The sequence below is a fragment of the Struthio camelus genome, chromosome 4, assembly GCF_040807025.1.
Source record: "Struthio camelus isolate bStrCam1 chromosome 4, bStrCam1.hap1, whole genome shotgun sequence".
Lineage (NCBI taxonomy): Eukaryota > Metazoa > Chordata > Aves > Struthioniformes > Struthionidae > Struthio > Struthio camelus.
The window spans coordinates 36975618-36997192 of NC_090945.1; the positions used below are offsets into that span (position 1 = coordinate 36975618).

Consider the following 21575-nt stretch of genomic DNA (forward strand, 5'->3'; position numbering starts at 1 on the left):
AAAAAAAATCCTAGAATGACTCCAAGGACAGGAAAAACTTGAATGAGCTGGGGAACTGAAAGCTTAGTGCTCAAATTTTTCCCAACTGCAATTGAGGGTTTTTTTGTTTTTTTTTTTCCTCACTGTTTTCTTCATCATTAAATATACTGCTCAGACAAAGCAGGGAAGTGCATTTTACTACATACATTAATGCACGTTTTCTTATTCTTCTACATACTGAACTTCATTTGGATCTCATTAAAACACTTCCATGCATTTGGTATTCAAAGTGATGATTGGACAGTAGGAACATTTTCTCTTAAGACAATATATGTTAAACAAAAAATTAACTAGACATGTTAAAAAGGTACTAGAAATTATAGCTAAAGAAATCAGACAGGAGCAAAAAAAAAAGCGAAACTGAATATTATTAGAAGGCTATCTTTTCGATAACAAAACCTTAGCTCTTTAATATACCATTTTCTCCATCAATCAAATACATATTTACATAGTATAAGCAGCATAGTATAAATTATTCTTAGAAGACTGTCTTTCTGAATTCCTTCTGAATCATACCAAAGTCAGGACGTCAAAGGCATCCCAAAGTAGATTGTGTTAATAAGAACTCCCTCAACCTTCTAAGTCATTTTCAAAAATATAATTAGACAAAGAGGCTACTTTTAGTCAAATACATTACTTTTCTGAACAGAAGGAAAGCTTTGGACAATAGGAGCTTGTATCCAGCTCTCCTCCTTCTCCCTCTCCCTGATGCTTCCTCAACTTCAACAACTACTGAAAAGTTTTATTCCAACAAGTATAAAAGAGACACTCAACAAGTGAAAATATTGTTGATTTCAACAAAATTTATCATATGTATTTCCCAGAAAGCACTTTGACTCACAATACATGCATACACTATCTATGCAGTGCAAGTATAATTGTAACATACTAATGATAATATAGCTACCTTTATTTATCTCTATTTAGATCTTCAGTATCAGATTTGTTTTTGTAATGCTCATTTTTATCTGAAAAATACATGGTAAAAATGACTCCTCAAATAGTACTTGGCTGCTTTACTTACACATTTATTTTGTAACATTGCTAAGGTATGCCCAAGTGTGAGAGAGAGCTGGATTCTACTTTGGTTATACACTGCTACCAAAACCGCTGAACAAGTTCTAGTTCTAGCCTCAAAATCTTATTTCAGCAGTCACGTTGAGCCAACACAAATCAAGATAAAGATGAGAATGGCACTTCCTTTTGGAGGAAGACATGCATGCCAAATTTCATTATTGCTGCTGCCACATCTCCCCAGCAAAAATGGGGATAGGCATCATGACACTAAGGTGATCACAAGATGGGCTAGAAGAACCTGTTACAGAATATCATTTTCTTCAATGCTCAAACCTCGACGCAATGGAGAGTAGTACCTGACTCGCAGAACATGTACAGTAGCAGCAACAATTCAGCCTCAGTAGAACAAATTGGGGAGATGTTTTGCAGGGCTGCCAGTTACTAAACTCAGCTTACAGAAATAGCACATTCACTGTTTAGCAAGAGTTTCATCAAACAGCACTTGATGCTTAAATCGGTCCTTGCAAAACAAAACAAGCTTTAACAGCCATATAAAGTTGTAAGTCCTGGCACGCCATCTACGTAAGTGCTACTACTTTAGTAAATTACTAACCAGTTAAAGTAAATTGCAAGCATCAAGGAATACAACTTTAAATGCTTTCTTGAAGTATATCATCAGCTCTGTTATAGCTGCTTTTCCTTAGTATTTCAAAGAATCATTGAGCTTAAGATTTGATCATCTAGTCTAGTCCTTGAATTTAATCCAGCTTCCTTTGCATTTAGCCCAGTTACTTGGACTGGGCAATAACATTCAGAAAGTTGTCTGGTCTTGGTTTAAGAAACCTAGAAATGAAATTTCCCTTGGGTCATCTGTTCCAATAATTAAATCTACTTCACTGTTTAAAAAAAACTGTACTCTTTCTTATTTGAATGTCTGGCTTCTGTTTCTAGTCACTGATTATGCCTGCCCTGCCCTGTTAAAATTAAAAAAGACACATAATGAGGAATAAATATGCTGTTTTTAAGGGCTTTTTATGTTAACATACTATAATAATATTGCTTCTAAAAGCCCAAGAGATGGAGAAATAACAGCAGAATCTAAAAAGAATGAGCTTTCATATAGGAAGGACTAGAGTCCTTCCTGTGACTCCCTTCTGCAATCTTTCCAGCCCTTCAAATCTTTAAATATCTGTTGCATTTCATGCAGCATTCCAGTGCAAGTCTCATTAAACTCGTATACAAGAATAAAAATGACTTCCTCCTTTACAGCTTTTCACGTTCGGACACACCTACAATGCTTTGTTCTAGACCTTTTATTTTGTACACCAAGACCCTGAAGTGTCCCAAAGACTACATAATCTATCTCATTCTGTAGGACTCTCATATGCACTTACAGCCACCAATCTTTTTGCAATTTGCAGCAATTTTACACCAGCTTTTAAGTCTTTACTGAAAGTGTTAAACAGTGTCAAATATAACAATCCGATCCCATGGAACCTATATAACGCTCTGCGTTTAATGGCAGTTCCTCACTGACAACAGTTTTTGGAGAAATGGTCAGTTGGTGATATCTCAGTTTATACAACCTGTGATCTACACTGTTGCTTTTTTCTAAGGTGCTATCAAGCCAATCCCATTTACAAAAGTCTACTGCAGCTACAGAGAGCTCCTCTTAGCAGCCAAATTTCTCATCTTGTTAAAAGCATAGTTAAATCAAGTTTGCCTAAAAACAAAACATTTCCTACAAAATCAGGCTGACAAGTCTTTGCTGTACTCCTGTTCTTTTTCAACTCAGTCCTATTTAACCGAAGAATGAGGATCAGCTACCTGGCCTATGGATCATCTGCCTGGGCCATTTCATTTTCCTCTTTTTGAGCACTAACATATGAGCATTCTAGCCTCCCAAACTCTCCCCCACAATCTGCAATTTGCTAAAAACATTAACAAGACAGAGAAGATGAGCCAATACTTTCAAAAATAATTTTTATCTGATTATTTTAAAAAATTATCTCTCACATTGCAATTAACATGCCTCATGAACACTATTGAGCAGGTTTGCATTTTGTTATGTGCTTCATGAATGTTATAATTCATATAATGTTACTGAAAACTTCCAATTTTTCTGATCCCTCATTAACAATTGGATTCCTCATTAACAATTAACTTCAGACATAGTCGAGTTTTCATTTATTCTTAATACATTTAAACTCTTACTGCCTTGCCAACAAAGGGGTTCTCTGCCTCCAAGCTCCTTCCTATACAACATAACTTCTCATTTAAGTTTGAAGACACTTAAAATTTCAGTGCTGAAAGAAAAGTTCATCTAGACGTAAGACTTCCTGCTTTTGAAAACTGAAACAATCACAAACCCACGTGCTATCTAAAAAATAGCCACTGTTTCAGCAAAGTGCTTCAATACTTACTAGCAACATAGACTTGTTATTAACTGATTATTCAAAATTGCCCCATACTACTCTCTCTGTTGTCTCTTACAGAGTTTTCTGTTGCGTGCTTTGTAACTCCTTATAAGATATACATGCTGTCATGAAGTCAGATAGGCACCACAGATGTTTGTATTAATTTCAAATATTTAACTTATGAAGCAATGTCTACTTCCACCATATACATGACAAGTCAAAATTTTTCATGTAACAACTAACGCTTTAGGTAGTGTGCTTTAAATAACATGCAAATTAAAATAGCAACACACAAAATTAGGCAGATTACCTACAACACAGGATTTTTTAAAATTCCATTTCAAGTTTGGGTTTTTCTTATTTGTACAAGAAAATTTAAACAAATTTAAAAAATACTGCCTTGCAAAATCAACTCTTCAACAAGCCTGCCTAAAAATTTTTGCTCACTATATTAATCTGTAAATTGGTTTGATGGGAAAGCAAGCAACAGAGTTACTATCAAGGCACTGGACAATTCTTCGCTCCCACTTTTGTTCCATGGCATAGCATTTATGAAGCACACAAGTTCACAAAGCCAAACAATACACCATAGAAAGAAAATATTAAAGATTAATAAAAGCAATATCAAGAGAAATGCAAAATGAAATAGAAATTACTATTATTAAATACAGGTAGAGATAACAAAGAGGTAGTAAGGATTAAATATTAGCATGTACAAATTTGCAACAACTTAAAAGGCAGCTGTCAGCTTGGAGAACCTTAGATGCACTTAAGTCAAGTCATTTTTTATTTTCCTTTAGGCATTTGCAACTGTAAAGCTGATAATACAAAATTAATTACTAGAAATTGTCCTAAATTAGTGAGCTAAAAGGCCAATCATTAATCTTCACGATCATTTGATGGTTAATCCATAGCTGTTTGCAATGTTTGGAATGCATCTCTACGCACTACTAGTTAAAGACACTTGTGAGCTAATAACTACAACATTTGCCTCTGCCATTAATTTTAACTTAATTTGACATCCAACATTTACTAATTGCCAAGGAGAAAAATTAGCATACAGCAAGGAAAAAGGTTAAGATGATTGACATTTGCATTAAAGAACACAGTGAAAATACTTCAACTATGTGTTAAGATTTTGTCTTTTCTCATTATCAGGTGGGCAGTTTTGTAGAGTACAGAGAGGACAGGAACGTCTGCCAAACAGGTCAAACAATTATAAAGGACTGCTGTTTCCTTACAGCTTCTGCTCCTGCTCCTGCAGCAGTTCCTCTGCTGCAGATTCCATCAATAAACTCCTCATAATCCCGAAAACGTTACAACATTTTAATATTAACAAGGACTTTATTGACCTGTTTTTCTTAACATTCCAACTAGCAATATTAACAGTTCAAAAGTGGAAACTTCTCCAAACAAAAAAAGGTCTGTTTAGACTGGAGGCACCAGTATCCACTGATATCAAAACTAATTTTCAGTTCAGCGAAGGGAAAGATACAAGGGTGTGCACTGTACATTGATTTCCAGTCTGTAGTTCACTGACCTGAAGAATCTCTGGTTATCTCTGAATGGTTCTGAGTGGAAGAAAGCCAGGAAAAGTAAATTTCCTTACATTATGCAGGAAGCTACATATGAGAAGTTTCTAGAGGAGCCCATGTTTCCATTAAAAGGTATTCACTAATACGTATGTGAAAAAAAGGATGACAATCACTGTACCAATATATTTTCATGTTCCTGTATTTTTATCTCAGCAGTGAATTTTTGCCTCTTTTCTTCGCAACTTGAGGAAAAAAATATGCTCGCATACAAAATACAAATAATTTCTAAAATAAGAAAGCACTAGTCAACAGAGTTCTTGAAAGTCTTCAGTTATCTGAGAGAAATCTATATATATTGGCTGTATTTTATTTTCAAAATAGGTCAAGATAGAGCTTACTATTACCTCACCATACAATAATAAATTGAAAGCATTATACCAAACACTCAAGTATTTGCTCATTTTCACAAATATAATTATTGCTTTCCATTTATTTAAATAGCAAGACATGTGCTTGTTATCTTCAAAGGCATATATTCCCTTCCTATCCCAATCCACTTCCTTGCCACCATATTCCCCATGGAGTACTACTGTGGCTTGTGCACATTTGATATTCAATTATTAACAAAAATACGTTGTAGCCAAATTCAGCATTTACCACACTGCATGTCCCAATATCCAACTGCAGGTATTGTGCACTTCTCTATTTTACCAGTCTGTTTCCACGTGTTGATGGAAGCCCTGTAGCAGAGATTCCACATCCGTCAGTTCAACTCATGGCCCAGAAGTGTTTTCTCATTCAGTTCCCAAATATAAAATAGCACAGCCACAATGAAGAGAGGTAGCAGTAAGCAAGGACTCTGCAGTAACACTAAAGGCGGCCACTAACTCCATGCTGCAGACAGGGCCATTCTAATATTTTTATATCAAGTTATAAAGATGAGGATCCACTCTCTCTTCAAGTCTTCTTTGCAGAGTTAGAACTTCTCATAGCTTTCTGCAACTTTTCGCATTAGTTCTTTCCTCTGAAAAATCTGTTTCCTCGTTTCTTCTTCATCAGACCCTGGGTATTTTTCAACCAGCTGCAGATCTCTACCAAGCTCTCTTCTGAGCTTCTACGCAGCTCAGTTCACTCAGATGATCCTGTTCTTTCCTGCTTCATAAATTCTCAGCCTACTTTCTTCATTCCATTCCTGTCTCTCACTTCTCTCTCTTTCTGTTTGATTTACCCAAATTTTAGCATCCTGCAGCTTTAACATTCCATTTACTCAGGCAGAGTGGCTAACGAGATGGAGGAGCTCCCCATTAAGTGTACATCCAGCTTGCGTAAGCACCCATCAGCGATTCAGGTTCCCCCCCCCGCCTAATCTGCCTGCTGAATACTGGAATTACTTCCTTTCTCAGAGGCAGCGAGCAGGAAAGCCCTTCCCACATACTTACTACGTGAGAAGCAAGGAAACACCTAGAAAAGGCGAAGGATTTTGTCAGAACCACACTTTCTAGAAGGTACATAATTTCAAGGGAGCCTGAACACTCTAGTCTCAGAGTTCCTTGAGCTCTCTACAAACTAGGTGGTCACTCCCCTCATTTTTTTTAAATCCCTGACAATCACTTATATCTGGAATAAGTAATAATTCTTTTTTTTTAAACAGCTATTTCTATGATAAAAATGAACTTCTATTTAAACATTTCAAGTGTGCTGCATATATAATTCACATCTCCCTCTCCCTTCATGACACACCGGGTATCATACCTAAAAGTCAAAAATCTGCAGTAGTACAATGATCCTCTTGGCTAACTAACTCTGCTTCTCAGAAGAGCAATGCAGACACTTCAGAGGACTGAAGTAGCAGTTGAAATCTTCTTCAGAATGCCTCAGAGCTAACAATGCCTGGAAACCCCACTGTGGGAGAGACACCTTATACTCTTCAGAGATGGGGGCAAAAACGGAGACTCAACAACTCTCGACAATTCAGGAGTGCCAATGGCATCCGGACTCAAAAGATCTTGATAGCCCTCTACCTTCTAAAATCACTAAGCCATGTTCCCTTCTCCGCAAATGACAGTTTTTAAGTTTTCATCAGAAATTAGTTCCTCTGCTACCTAATCACTGTTGCTTCTGCCAATTTGCCTGCATCTGCAGTAGTGATGAAAATCACAGTAATATACAAACATAATATACAAACTTCATCTTCTGCATTAAATCAGTGGGGCATCTAAACAGATACAAATTCACTGAACACTTATCCATATTTTTTACAGCTGTACATCTTTGAATTGAAAACTAGCAATTATTTAGAAATACCTTGTATGCTAAAGTCACAGTACTAATGTTTTAAGATTATACAGCTTATTTCCTTTCAGATCAGTGAGTAAAATTCTAAAATATTTTTCACATAAATAAACAAGAAAACTGTAGCTTCCACATATTAATGTTCCTGAATCCCAATCTGTGCTACCACAAAGTTCAGAATTTACCCAATTGACTTCTTTAACCAGAATGTGTAGTAACATGAAACATCTTTCTAAGTAATAAAATATTTTAAGGGCCTGAAATAAGCAAATGTTCTTTTTTTTTCTAGTAGTTTAAAACAGTGAGTTAATTCATAAGGGTATTATGCTGTGTAAATTGTTATATTCTTTTAAAATTTGGGGAATCTATAAGGTCAGAAAGGCAAGTTGTCCACCGCTCTCTACTTGTTTCCTATTATTAACCACAAAGCTATTGGTCCTTATTGCAAAGGAACACTCCTAGACAAAGGCCTAGCTGCAATGGTTATAATGTTTAAACATCAGAATTTTTAGCTGCTTTCACCAATTCAGTGCTGTCTAATTAGAATAAACCCAAGTTTTGACTTAATTTTTTCATTAACATTTTTATTGAACTAGCAGCTGCAGTTTAAACACATCGTATATGCTGTGTTAATATCTGCAAAAAATTATAATATGGAAATCAAGAAAATACATGAGCAATACTAAGAAATTTGGCTTCAAAAAGGTTACACACACCTTTTAAATTTTGAGTGCAAGGAAACCAATGTAATGCAATTATTCTAGAAAAGCCGTTGCTGCTTATAAAACGCCGTGCAGCTGTTGGAGGAGAGGGTTACAGTGACAAACAGCTTCCCTGCTACAAAGGTGGCAGGAAATCTATCAAACTGGACAATAAAATTGCAATTGAGTTTCTTTGGCTTTTTATAGCAGCTGCATGTATCTTGATGTGTAGCTCTGCAAAATCTATCCAATTCTGCTACACTAGTCCTTTATATACTAGTTCTTTATCATAGAATGGTGTTATAAATTAGTGGTAAGAACGGAGCAAAGGGTTGTAAAAAGGAAAAATAAGCAGTAACCCAATACAATTAGAGATGAAATATTAAAAATACAAATTGGTTACTGTCTTAGCAATGTTAAGGAAATATTTTTGCCCCCACAATTCACATATTACTCTGAAAGCATACTGGAAATCAAAAACATCTGAGATGCACTTAGCATCTAAAAATTTGCCCACTGAACTATGTCCACACCATGTTACGTCTCTACTATATGAATCCCAATATTGCTGTAAGAGGATGTAAGAATACTCAAAATAAGTAAAATTAGAAGGATTAAAAATTCATTAATATTGGATATTAATATCAATACATAAGGCCATTTGCAAGTCATTAGTAAGTTTTTGCTACAAAGGCTTTTTTTGTGATTTATCCTAATTTATGTTTATTTAAATAAAAAGTATGAAACATCATCTACCTTTACGTTGTTAGTTGTGTGAACTGCAGATGTTTCTTACAAAAAGTTTAAACTGCAAATACACAAAAAAGGTGAAAAAAATCCTATTTAGAAATCCTCCAGGACTGTATCATCATTCACACCAGTATCGTTAGGTTGAGTTCTGTTGCTTAACCATGCTCCTTTTAGCCTTCTGAAACTGGATAATAATATTAGCACTAATGTCCAAACAAACTGAACTCCCTCAAATCCACTTTAATTCTTTTCAAATTGCAATACCACTATGTTGCTAGCACTGCCTCTATTCATCCACTTCTAAACCCTGCCATTATTCAACTTCCTCTGAAATAGGTTGGAAGAACAAACAACCCTTACATATAGGCCTGAAAGCCAACAAATTCAGGCTTTGGAAAACTGAAATAGGAATTTTTTTTCCACACAATCAAAAACACCTCACACTATGCCAACATGCCAGGAACTGAATATGAGAAACAGGAAGAGTCAAACACATCATATTTTCATTCACTAAAATATATGCACCCTTTTGAAAAAGACTAAAAGTAACATTATCTACACCCTCAGCTTTTCGGTATTTTCTACAAAAAGATTCCTTTTCTTAATATTTGGCCCACAGGACCACTGAAAATCTTTTTTTTTTCCTCCTCTCTAAACTCTAGGCCATTTAATTAGCCACATTAAGTTACTGAATTAATATGTAATATTAATGATCAAAAATACATGCTAGCATTTTAACATAAATTTATCTAATTAAATAAGATTTCATCCAGTACACTAACTTACAACTCATAAAAAGGTCAAAGAATAGAACTACAACTTATAAGTGCAAGATCACTTTTAAATTCAAAACATGAAAGCTCTGTACGACAGAGGAAAAAAGGTGGTCTTCCTCAAGCTCTCCGTCTTTCCCTAGGGACAGGTACCCAGCAATTCCAAGCAATCAGAGAAATGCTTTAAATTATGACAGTTTCTATAAAAGCACATCAGGGATCTTTACTCTGGCTACTGTTTGCTGCCGTACAATCTATTCTACCTACACCTTCTTCATCTTGGGAGAAAGAAAAGAAACAGATTTTTGAGGACTGAAGAGCTGATACAAAAGAAGATAAAGGTATTTTTGTACAACTAGAGCATGACCTCAGTACAGCTTAAATTTTGGCTCTGAACTCTTTGCACCAGTAACCTATTTAGCCAAGTGACCATTTAATGCTGTTTCATGCACATTTATCATATAGATTTCTGTTATTTGTCTTCCCATAGCCAAACAACCAGCTATCAAGCTATGTATGAGATGAATAAATAGAGCTGCAAAATAACAGCATTCATGCTGTCTGCAGAGATGGACATTTTCTTCAATTCATTCAAAGTAAAGGACCCTCAGAAATGCTAACCATCCCTTAGAGTCATAAAATAATTATCAGAATTCACAGACTTCCAGTCCTTCTTTTTACATAGTTAATTTATACAAATTTAGAAATATATAATTTAAAATTTAATTCATCCTAAGTAAATCTTTCTGATAAACCAGAATAACTACGCTTACATAGGCCTCATTTTTTTGTATGGAAAAGGAAGTAGGGCAGTTATATTTTACACTACAGTACCTTGACTGAGATTCATTAATAACTTTTAAGATAAAATTCTGGCTGCAACAACAACAACAAAAAAAGCAACAACAACAAAAAACAAAAGCTAGAAAAATAATGAAGGCTAACAGTTTTATTTATACTACAAGGATTTGCTTTCTCACCGTGCATCCCATAACAACTCAACAGCTGAAATGTCCATCTTAACTTTGATTTCTTTGCTTTTTACTGGTTTGTTTTACAGCCTTTTGATGTTACTAAATGGTATTTTTGTTTAAGAATAGATATGGTGCGCCACCTTGTGTTCATGCCATTACTAAAAACCCAAGTCCAGCACACACATTCTTCAGAAATGTTCCTAAAATTTGATTATCTAATTTTTGAAAATATTTAGGTGCCAATTTTAGTATCAAAAATACTAGCACAACTTAAGCAACAAGAAATATTTTTGTCTGAAGTGTTCAAACTACAAAATTAATATTCAATCGTCAAATATTTGTAACAGTTATGTCCAGTAACATATATAAACACTGGGAATTTATTTCAACCGTTAATCTCAAGACTATATCATTGTATGATCCAGCACTTTACAGCTCCAAACTTCATTATACAATGAACAAAGTTTCCCAATAATTTCAAACACTCACCTTTGAATGTGTTATTGACAGTGTATCCACCCAAACACGCCAGCCACCCCACTCATATTTGATCGCGTGGTAGAGCAAAATCCGAAATATGGCATACACCATCTCAGTTATCTTCTGTTCCTCAGAAGTCTTAGGATTAAAACAGCAAAGGGAAAGCATCCACTCCTGCCAGACAGAGCACTGCAACAAACTCCTGCAAAATGCACATATGCTATTTAATCCAATTTCAAAATCTATCTTAGAAATCTACATCAGCCAAGTGAAGAATATAACATGGGCAAAACTACTGCTGTATGCAAGCTTCTCTGACATTATATATTGAAGAGTAAGAGCACAGAATTTGCTAAACAGCAATGAAGCTATAGCTGCTTCATATAGGCCATTTTATTAGGACACTATTACTTACTTATATTGTTTGTATATATGTGCATATAACAAGCTATCTTACCTCCTATTCTCTCTGCTGTTATTAAAAAGTTTAATCATATCTGAGAGAAAGGCTCGCCGAACCTCCAGAGCTTCTGGACACTGGGGAGAGTTACGTAGCAGGATTGCAATAACTTTTAATACCTCTGTAAAACAGGTCACGAGCAACAAAATGTTAGTACCAAATCTTAAAATACCAGACATCTTCCAATATTGCTTGTATGCTAATTACTTCAAGAAAAGTGAAGCCACATAGAGTATTATACTGAGAAAAGGCACATCTCTGTTTCAGTAGGTTTGATTAATAAAAATCCTTTCTTCCACGATTTCTCACATCTGCTCACCTTCAGGGGGATTTACAGCTAAAGTAAATGGAAGCAGAATTAAATTATCAAAATTTTTGAATTATCAGGTTTAAGAAGCACAGTTGTAACTACACGATGAATGACTATTTTAAAACAAACTAATATCAGAACTTCTTCTTAAGAAAGACAAAGTCCACATAATATAATGCATCAGTTATAAAACCAATATACGAGAAAAATACATGGATTTCTCTCTCCCTCAATAACATTGAATTTTCAAAGAATTTGAACAACTCCTGAGTACTCTTAATGATTTTTGTTGTTTTTTTTTTTAAAAAAAAGGGGGGGGGGGGGAACAAAACCTTCCTGATATAAATTTTCATCTGTTATTCTATGAGAGTATTGCTTTCAGTATTTTTAGGATGCTGTTAAAATTGTTGTTATCTTCCACTTTTTGAAGGAGTGGGACATTACTGTTCTTGTTACTTTAAAAAAAAAAAATCAAGTTAACTTTGCAAATAAATTAAGATGGGATTTGGACACAGTCACTGCAGTAGTTTCAACTCATCTTGCAGAATTTCTTTTAAAAAGCCTCTGTTTAGTATTGAACATTGATGTTAAACAAGTACTCCAAAAGTCACTCTTCCAAGTAGACCTAGACGATTCCAGACTAGCAGATCATACTATAAATAGTCTGCATAAATCACAGCAGGGACTGTCAACTTCAAAAATTTTAAGAAAAAGAAACAGAAATCTCATTACATCTCAATTGCTTCACATGGATTTACCAGAAAGCAAATGGCATCCTCCAACTTGACTTCTCTCCTCTGCACCTGCTTGGCTTTCCTTTCTCTACCCTACTTTCCACATGAAGCAACCCCACAACTATGCCCTACACTTAATGTCCTACACTGACAGAGCAGCTATGAAAGTGAAAATTCTGTATTTCTCTACAAAAAATGAACTCCCAAAGCTACCATAATACCATTTTATTACATACAGAGTACATTAATAATGCATATAAATTCAGGAAAGGAGATCAGTATTTCCTCTTAGTTCAAAAGACGTCTTAAGTTTCATATCAAGATATTTTCCATAAAGTAAGCGAACCAAAACAGTAGGCAGATACATTTCTCCTACTTTCAGTCTAGTGTTGTCAGACTGAGGGTAATTTAAGATGAAGGATCTTTCCATACTTCAGGTAATTTAGTCTGACATCACTAAATAATGCAATCAGAATTGTGCTAGAACTTTAACATGTACTAAATCAAAATATTCTGTGCATGTAAGTCTTGAAAACCACTTCATAACATACTGCACAGCCAAAAAGGGTGAGTTATGAACTACATACACTTTTAGACACATAAGATGTCTTTCAAAAAGCCGAAGAGACATGATTCCTGAATAACTCCAACTAAATACACATTATCCTTCCTCTTGCGTGAAAAACTACACAAATGAGATAAGAATTCAGACTGGTAGCTGTAATTAATAAGGTGTTGGAGTTTTTTGTTTTGTTTTGTTTTTGTTTTTTAGAACAATCATTTTGTCTGAAGATGGTATCACTTAGAAATTCATATCATCCTTACGAGGATTTTGTATCTTCACTGTTGAATCTGGGTCAGGATGTTGTTTATGTATCACTTGGGTGCAAATCTGTTCAGTCAGAATCTAGCAAGAAAGAAGACACCATATCAATGTGCATAAAGAGAGCTTACTGGAATATAGTTGGATACATCTCTTCTACAGTGCCATCATTATTTCACCAAACTTATAAAAATTACACAAAGATCGCTTGTCCTTTTTCTTGATAACTTAATTCCTCATGTTTCTAAAATTTTATTCAACTCCATTTTCTGCATTCTCTTAAATGCAAAATTGTTATTTTCAATGCACTGGAAGAGTAACCTGAATCTAACCAAAACAGTCATTGAAAGGCAGGATCACTGCTGGAATAAAATTCCACACACACATGAATGTCTGCTTGAGACATTCAAATAGCTCATTATCTAGAATGGTTCAAAATGAACATATCCAAATTAGGAGATTAAAAAAGAAATAGTGAGCTTTGGGGAAAAAAATAGCAGCTCTGAGTTGCATCACACTAAGGTTTTAATGTCATCTGGAACATATCAGCCCAAATATGCAAGCAATTTTCTAACAACGTCTTACAAGTAATTAGGAAGATTGGATCATAACTACGGTATATTACTACCTCAAATAGGACATTGTATGTGGTCATTGTGATTAAGCTTGTCTGAAGCATCAGTCTTTCAGCCAGCAAAGAGAACAATCCATGTCCAAGCATGACTTCAGCTTTTCTCCTAAAATAGCACAGAAAGATAAAAAAATAAACTTGCGTATTCAACTCGCTAAAAAAAGCCTCAAGAAATATGAAATTACAGAAAACATTAACTTTTTTTTTCCCCCCTTTAGTCTTCACTTGTGGTTAAGGAAAAGGGCAAGGAGTCTGAAAAAGCACAGTTCTGAAAGGACAAGTCATTCCCCGAAGCTAGTTGGAAGACAGATCTTACTTCCACAGATACAGTCCACTCACCAATGAGCTCAAAAAGCTGGAACAGACCCTTCAGGATTTCTTCATAAACATTAAGGAAAGAGCATCTTTGTCCCCATTTAAGTCAAATATACGTTTTAACCATGGACAGCGATCTCACTAGTTATCTAGTATCGTAGCGAACTTCCCAGCTAACTCAGCTGATGGATATCAATATCACCCTTTCTTCTGCAGCTGGACCACTTCATGACTCCCAGAATCAAAAAAACATGCTAAAGGAAGTCATTTCAAGAAAAACAGCAGAGAAACCTATGCCCTACTCAAAGTAAGGACAAGTAGCAAAGACATCTGTCCATGACTGTCCGAGTACTCTCATACATGCACACATCATGGCTAAAGCATGAAACAAGTAATAAAATCAAAACAAATCAGGATTAACTTTACAGGTAAGCAAGAGTTACCAAACTACAGACTCAGCTGAGAGGGCTTTAGATTTCTACCTTACTCACCTTCATAATGAAAGGGCAAAACCATTTCTATGAATACTGCTAAATACTATTCTGTTACAGATGAAACAAATATCTATCTGTTTCAACTCTGAGTCACGGCAACCTCACAACATTCAAGCTTTCACCTTAGTTAACTTCCACATCACAAAACTGGTTAGGCCTACAGGCTATCAGCCGTACAAAAAAGGAATTGATCGTTAACATTAATGTAGTTTTACCCAATTTTATTAGGAAGGTTGAAAAAGATGCTTGAGACTTCTTAAAGTAAGCTCTCAGTAAGCAATATGGGTTTCAATCTCACTAGTCTAATTCTTACTACTGATTTCACTAGAATTATGCAAAAAGACTGCTTTAGAAAACAGGAAGCTATAACACAGCTAAGTAGCAAACAAACACGATAAGGAAATGATAATGCCTGGACACTAGTTCTCAATAACAAGTAGTTCCACCACATTGGAAATAGATTAACGACAAACAAACTGGAAGGTACTTAAAGAATAGTATCTCCTATTTGGTGAAGCATATTTGCTGATTAACCTTCAACATAGCCTTTGTTATTTTGTTCTATTTTACACACACACACACACAATTATATGAATGTAAGTGTGTATATACACATACATACGTCTATAGCACGTGTCACTACATGTTATTTTCTTAAGACATAAGCCAGTACTTACTTTGGAGCAAGATGCTTTAAGAAATACCCCATCACTTTTAGAGCTTGCACCCTGATGCCTTCACTCTTTGATGCTAAAAGCTTGTAGACAACCCTAAGTGGAGAAAACACAAGGTTTCCTGAAATGGTTGAAAAAAAAGTACAATTTTTGAAATGACAAATTAAATGCAGCAGACTGCAAATAAATTTGTGTCTGGACCGAGGGCTTAAGTTAAAAAGATGGCTATTAATAAGACTAGAAAAAAATAGTATGACATTTTTGTTAATCACACAACAATTTTTGTTTTCACATTTTTTAATTCTATTTGGACATTTTAAATCCAATTTTAAATTCTCTAAAATATCAATATATAAAATATATGTATAGGTGTGAAAAGGTTGTTGCTAATCCTATACGCAAAACTGTTTTAATCTGTTATTTTATCCAGAAAATCAAGCCAATAATTTTTCTAATAAAAATGTGGCTGGATAGGAAGGGCCACGTTTGGACTGGGATTTACTACGAGCACTAATATTTGACACCTGTGTTCTTTGCTGGTCCCTCAGGAAGTAGAGAGGCACCAAACTAGGGGCATTCTTGTCATTTTACCAATGCTTGTTTCCGCTCTTCAGAATATTAAGTATAAAACGTTTAATGCAAAAACACATTGGAATCTTAGTTGAACTGTCCTGCCTACTCAGTTTCACATGCATAAATACATGTTCTTTCTATAAGGTATTCTTCCAGCCATCTTAAATCATGTTGGCAGGTGATCATATTTCAATTTCTCAGTTAGAATTCTGGAAAAACACAAACAGCTTCCACTTTTCCATTTTCAGTTAGATTCAAATCATTGCTCTACCATCCTGCAAGAAGGCACTGTATTGTACATTTCAGAAGAGCTACAAATCAGTTCCTGAGTATTTTTGTTTATTCTAACTCTATTTTCTTGTTATACTGAGTTTTTTCATAATGCAACCAAACTAGAATAACACAATTATGGACGTTCATCATTCTAATTAGGAAATGCCTGCTACAACGAGAATCCAGTCCTATCAGAACTCTTAAATAATCTTTATAGGATCACCTATAGTTAGGGCAGTACCTCTGCCCTAACTTATGTCCTTGTAACAAGAGAGAGAGATCTCAGTGACCTATTTCTTTCAACATACGCCATTCATCATGTAGACCTCTAAACACTAGTGACTATAGAACAATCATCTCATGTAAGTTTAGTCACAGTATTCATGCACTGAACAGACATTGAGTTCTTTTTCATAACATCCATACATAACAAGGAGATATTTCCCTATTTTTCAGAGAAGGCATCAAGAAGGGACAACAAAACTAGCATTCTTTATTAGAGGTGAACAAGTTAAAATATACAGGGGTCTTGCAAAGGAATTAACTTATACAACCACCTTTGGACAAACTCTCTCACTGAATGTAGTTGTACTACCAAATCCTCAGCTTTTCTAGAAACCAGACTACAGGTTTCTCAAGTTGGGGCCACAGGTCAAGAAACCACAGTTAGTGACAACTAAGGAAACGTGTGATGTAAGCAGTCTGCCTGGCAGCCCAGGCAAAAAGCCCATTTTCCAAAGCAGCATGAAATGTTCTTAAGCATGTGAAAACTCTTCTCCTTTACACTCTCTCTGATTACTAGAGAGCTTCTCATCTCTGCAGTTTTTTTAAGCACCAGTCCTACGTACATAAAAACTGTCTTAATGTACTAAGGAGGTTGCAAAAGTAGTCTTTAATGCAGTTTCCTTGGATTTTCAAAAAAAAGTACACGTTTCCTTCGCTCAGTATCTTTTCATTTCTTATGTTCAGCATCACAGACTATGCCAATGGTAACTTAGATAAAGGCCTACCCACTTCCTGACAGACATGGACTGCTGTGAACCCACTGACAGAGAACTGCCTCTTCAGCTCTTACTGCAAATGGATGAACAACAAATTTCAGAAGCTCACAACTTTGGCAAGTGGGAGGCTCCAGAAAAGCACGTTCTGGATATTAGTGCAACTCTCACCAACCCTACGATGCCAAATTTCAAACTCCTGCTCTGCACTTATGTGATGTTAACATTTCTCCACTACTTATTTTTAAGAAAAGACTTATTGTGAGGAAATTTGTAAAGCCTTATAAAAAGAAAATAATTTCAATGACTGAATAAACTTTTCAAAAGTATCCAATGTTACAATATTGCATTTTACATCAGTCAATTATAAAAAGTTCACAGAACCTAGCTAGAGTTTATAGGCCTTATTTATATATATCTAAGCACTCACCACCAATTATATATTCGTTAGCTATAGCCTAAAGATATTACCCAGGACACCTAAACTGAGACGAATAAAATCATGTTTTTCCAACGTAGAATCTGAAAACCTAGGAATGATTAAAAACCAATCATCTATAGTAAATCATTTATTCTGGGAAAGTTGAAGCAACAGCAGCTGTTAAAAGAAACCAATGGGTAAGACCACCATACAATGTTCATGCAAACAATATAATCCATTTTCCTAGTTTTCCTAACAGAACAGTATGAGTGATACCTAATCTCACAGAAAAAATCTTTTCATATGATTACTATTTCTTCAGTATATTGGTAACTTTTAAAAGTTCAATTATTACTAAAAACTATTTATAGAGCTCTGTAAAATTATTTTTATATTTCAATAACAATTTTTTTAAAATTAAAAAAAAAATAAACATGCAATAAACCTGTTAACTGACTGGAGACAGTACAGGAGCAAGGAATGTAACGAATGAGACAGGAAAACAAAATGATTTCTCACTGCGGACTCACTATTCACGCTGACTTGCCCATACACTAGTTAATAAAAAGCAAAATGTCTACTGCCAGTTGTTAAGTAAAAATAAATGTATTACATTAGAGACCCAACATGACATTCATGTACTTTATTAGAGTTTTTATTAGTTTCCCATAATATAATACATTACCATACAAATGAAGACAAAGCTGAAGAAAATGAGTTAAAAGGAAGGAGGAAAAAAAAACATACAAACAACAGCCAGTATTAAAAAGGGAGGAAATAATTATGAATGTGCCTGAATATCGCCTCTTGAGAAAGAGCAACTGAAAAAATTATACATATATAAATAGGGGTTAACCAATAGGTGCAGAAAAATGTATGAATCAAGACTGCCTTTCTACAACAAGACAATTACTACTCCACATACTCTTCTAGGAATAATTCTTACCTTTTTTGCCTGACGCTATTTTTTCCTCCACAAGGTCCATGTAGATTCATTTTAAATTAGAAAAGTTCAATAAAGTGATCACCCTCTGAGAGCCACAACACAACACTAAAATCATAACTTAGTCTTTTTCTAGTAGATCATCTCCTGTGCTTTTAATGTTAGTAGAACTGGCTTCTTTCCCTAACTACTTTTCTCTCACAATAGTATGAAACAACATTTCTCATGTGGGGGGGACATTGGTTGTGAACAATCCACACCAAAGTGATAAATTTAAACAAATAAAAGCTTTCTTCTGCAAATATCCCATAATACCTTGCATATTAAAAGGGGGGGGGGGGGAAGCTAACAGATCAGAAGAAATCTGAGCCATTTTTTCTCAGCCCACCTTCAGTTCTAAAACATATGTAAGAATGAGATGCTAAAAACCTACTAGTTGAAGATTTAACATCTACATATAGACTAACTCAAATTGACTACTACTTGTTGCAGCATGACTGGCTGCTGGATACATTAAAAAAAGACCTCATTGATAATAAATCCAATATTGCCTCTTGTTAAAGAACACCTGGATATAAAATTCACGCAAAAGGAGTATGAGATTGCAACACACAATGACAATGACCTTTTAGTATACAAGGGAACTGTAGCAAATAACAGTAAGGTCAAAGTGTTATTCTCTTTTGCCTACTTACAAAATTTAACTTACCATAATCCATTCCTCTTGTCAAAAGCAGGGATCATAGAGCTGGGATGTTCTGACATCAGAGCAACAAGCAACTGTAGGACATCCATTAGATTGTCATCCTGTTGAATACAAATTAAAAATTTGAAATAAAAATTCATCTACGCTAGAGCATTGTTTTGGTTAAAAGGGCTACTGCAAATTATTTTAAAATGATCTGGGCAGTATTAGTACACCAAGGGCCAAAAGGAATAGGCCAGGATCAAAAGAGTTGAAGACCTGGAATGCAAGTGCATGGAGCCAGGAGAAAATATTATGAAGACACTTATTATGAAGATTTTTTTTTTTTTAAATAGCCGAGAAAGTGACACAAATGTGTTTAGGAAGTAAGCCTCTGACAGGGAATGGACTCTATGCTGTTTCATCCCATGAGCATGGTCATCTGTCCACATGTATATTTTCCTCTCTTTCTGCACAGGAGCTGCTGCATGTTTTGGGGGCACTAAGCAATATTCAATGAGAAATTGCTACTATCGAATGTCTACTCTAGGAAGAAAAAAAATTAACACTACCTGCCACTGAAAATATTAAAAACGTGTAAGTCAAGTCACCCTGTAAATTTTTAACACTATTAGTTTAAGGCACTCAAAACCACAGTTTTGGAATTTGTTCAAAGTTATATTACAACTACAAAAAAACCCTACAAAGTAGCAAAATGCAAATGTGTCTTCTCTTCCCATTCTTTGTGGTATTAAAATGAAAACTTAGTTTAAAAAAAAAAAAAAAAAAAAACAAACACCTTTCCATCATTTTTGAACAAACATGCTGGTTCTGTCCCTACTAGTAAACCGATTGCACTCCTCCTAAACAACTCTGCTTCTCTGAAAATATCATTAGCTTGCCTCACAGACACTATCATTGACAAATGAGCCTCATAAGATGACTGAATTTTACTTTATTATTGTTATGAATTTACATCTAGATAACTAATTCAGTAGGATTCAGCATCCATCTTTTAGACTAGGCCATACATACTTCATTATGTAGTTAAAAATATTATCACCTTCTCATCTGCAGGTTATATAAAGCTTCTGCTATTTTGGTTCATTCCTTTGTTACCAAGAGTCTTATTTTTTAGATATCGATATGTACGAGAATGACATAAGTTATTTGACCACGATGCAGCCAAGTACATGGTTCAGTAACCAGGACAAAGAATAAAAGGAAGATATAGGTGCAAATAGAAAAGAAAAAAAATCTGTACTACTTGAAGTGAAGTTCAATTAATTCCTTATTTTACCCATTTCAAGCACCCTCACAGAGATTAGACCAGTTAGATTTATGTTCCCATTTCCCTTGTCTTTGATGTTGCATCTGGCATAAAATGCCTCCTCCTACTGCTAAAATATGAAGATGCAGATGTATATAGTGGTAACCAACATTTTCTCCCAATTAAGTTTATATGCTTCTCTTAGATGCCATTAACATGCATCCTTATTTTTTAATGCATGTTTTCAATTTTATTGCTTTATTTAAGAAGCAGAATAAAAAGGAGTGGAAAACAACCTTAAAAATATTACTCAGGCAGCATAAAACAAGGGTTTTTTTAGTTCAAAGCACCATCTGCTTTTCTACTTGGTAAATCAGTTTGAAAAATCAACACAGGAAACTACTTTGACTTACTAGCTTACTAAACTTCAATCTAATATTGAACATATACTGCACTGCACAATCTTAGCAATTCAACACACTGCACTTAAGAATTGGACAATATTTGCTACTTCTCCTACAGAGCCACCTTGTGGCAAAAAGAAGGTATTGCATTTTATTTGAAAATATTAAGATAATTTACTTCGTGGTCACAAGCAGCAGAAGCAATGTCAAAAAAAGAACAAATTAAAAATTACCTCATGGATAGTGAGTAGATAATTCAGAATAGCCTGCAATTCATCTTCTTTTATTCCATAGTCCTTTAAAAATAATCAAGTTCTAATCATCATCTTTCAACGTACAAAAGAGCAGTTCCCGAAAGAGCATTATTACACACCATGGCTACATACAGTGCAAAAGTCTCGCAAGACAAATTTGTTTTCACTGGGTACTAGAATAGCTTCATAGATAGAAGGTAGCTGTTTCTCTGCCTAAAAAGAACTCAATGGAAGGTTACAAAAGACCATTAAGAACACTCCAAGACAGGCATAAAGGTAAGCTGGTAAGTAATACAGTACATGAAACAATTGATACAGAGAACATGAACTGAGAG

The 21575-nt window shown here is 34.9% G+C and overlaps 1 protein-coding gene across 8 annotated transcripts in view; it reads right to left on the minus strand.

Moving 5' to 3' along the window:
• LRBA (LPS responsive beige-like anchor protein) overlaps window positions 1-21575 on the minus strand; it is a 407526-nt gene that overhangs the window by 330430 nt on the left and 55521 nt on the right. For all 8 annotated transcript variants that reach the window (XM_068942256.1, XM_068942262.1, XM_068942261.1 and 5 more), the window contains 7 exons: window positions 21220-21282; window positions 19337-19434; window positions 15423-15515; window positions 13934-14042; window positions 13308-13389; window positions 11436-11559; window positions 10988-11180 (listed from right to left, as the gene is read on the minus strand). In XM_068942256.1, coding sequence (XP_068798357.1) covers window positions 10988-11180; window positions 11436-11559; window positions 13308-13389; window positions 13934-14042; window positions 15423-15515; window positions 19337-19434; window positions 21220-21282 — 762 coding nt within the window. The remainder of the gene's footprint in view (window positions 1-10987; window positions 11181-11435; window positions 11560-13307; window positions 13390-13933; window positions 14043-15422; window positions 15516-19336; window positions 19435-21219; window positions 21283-21575) is intronic.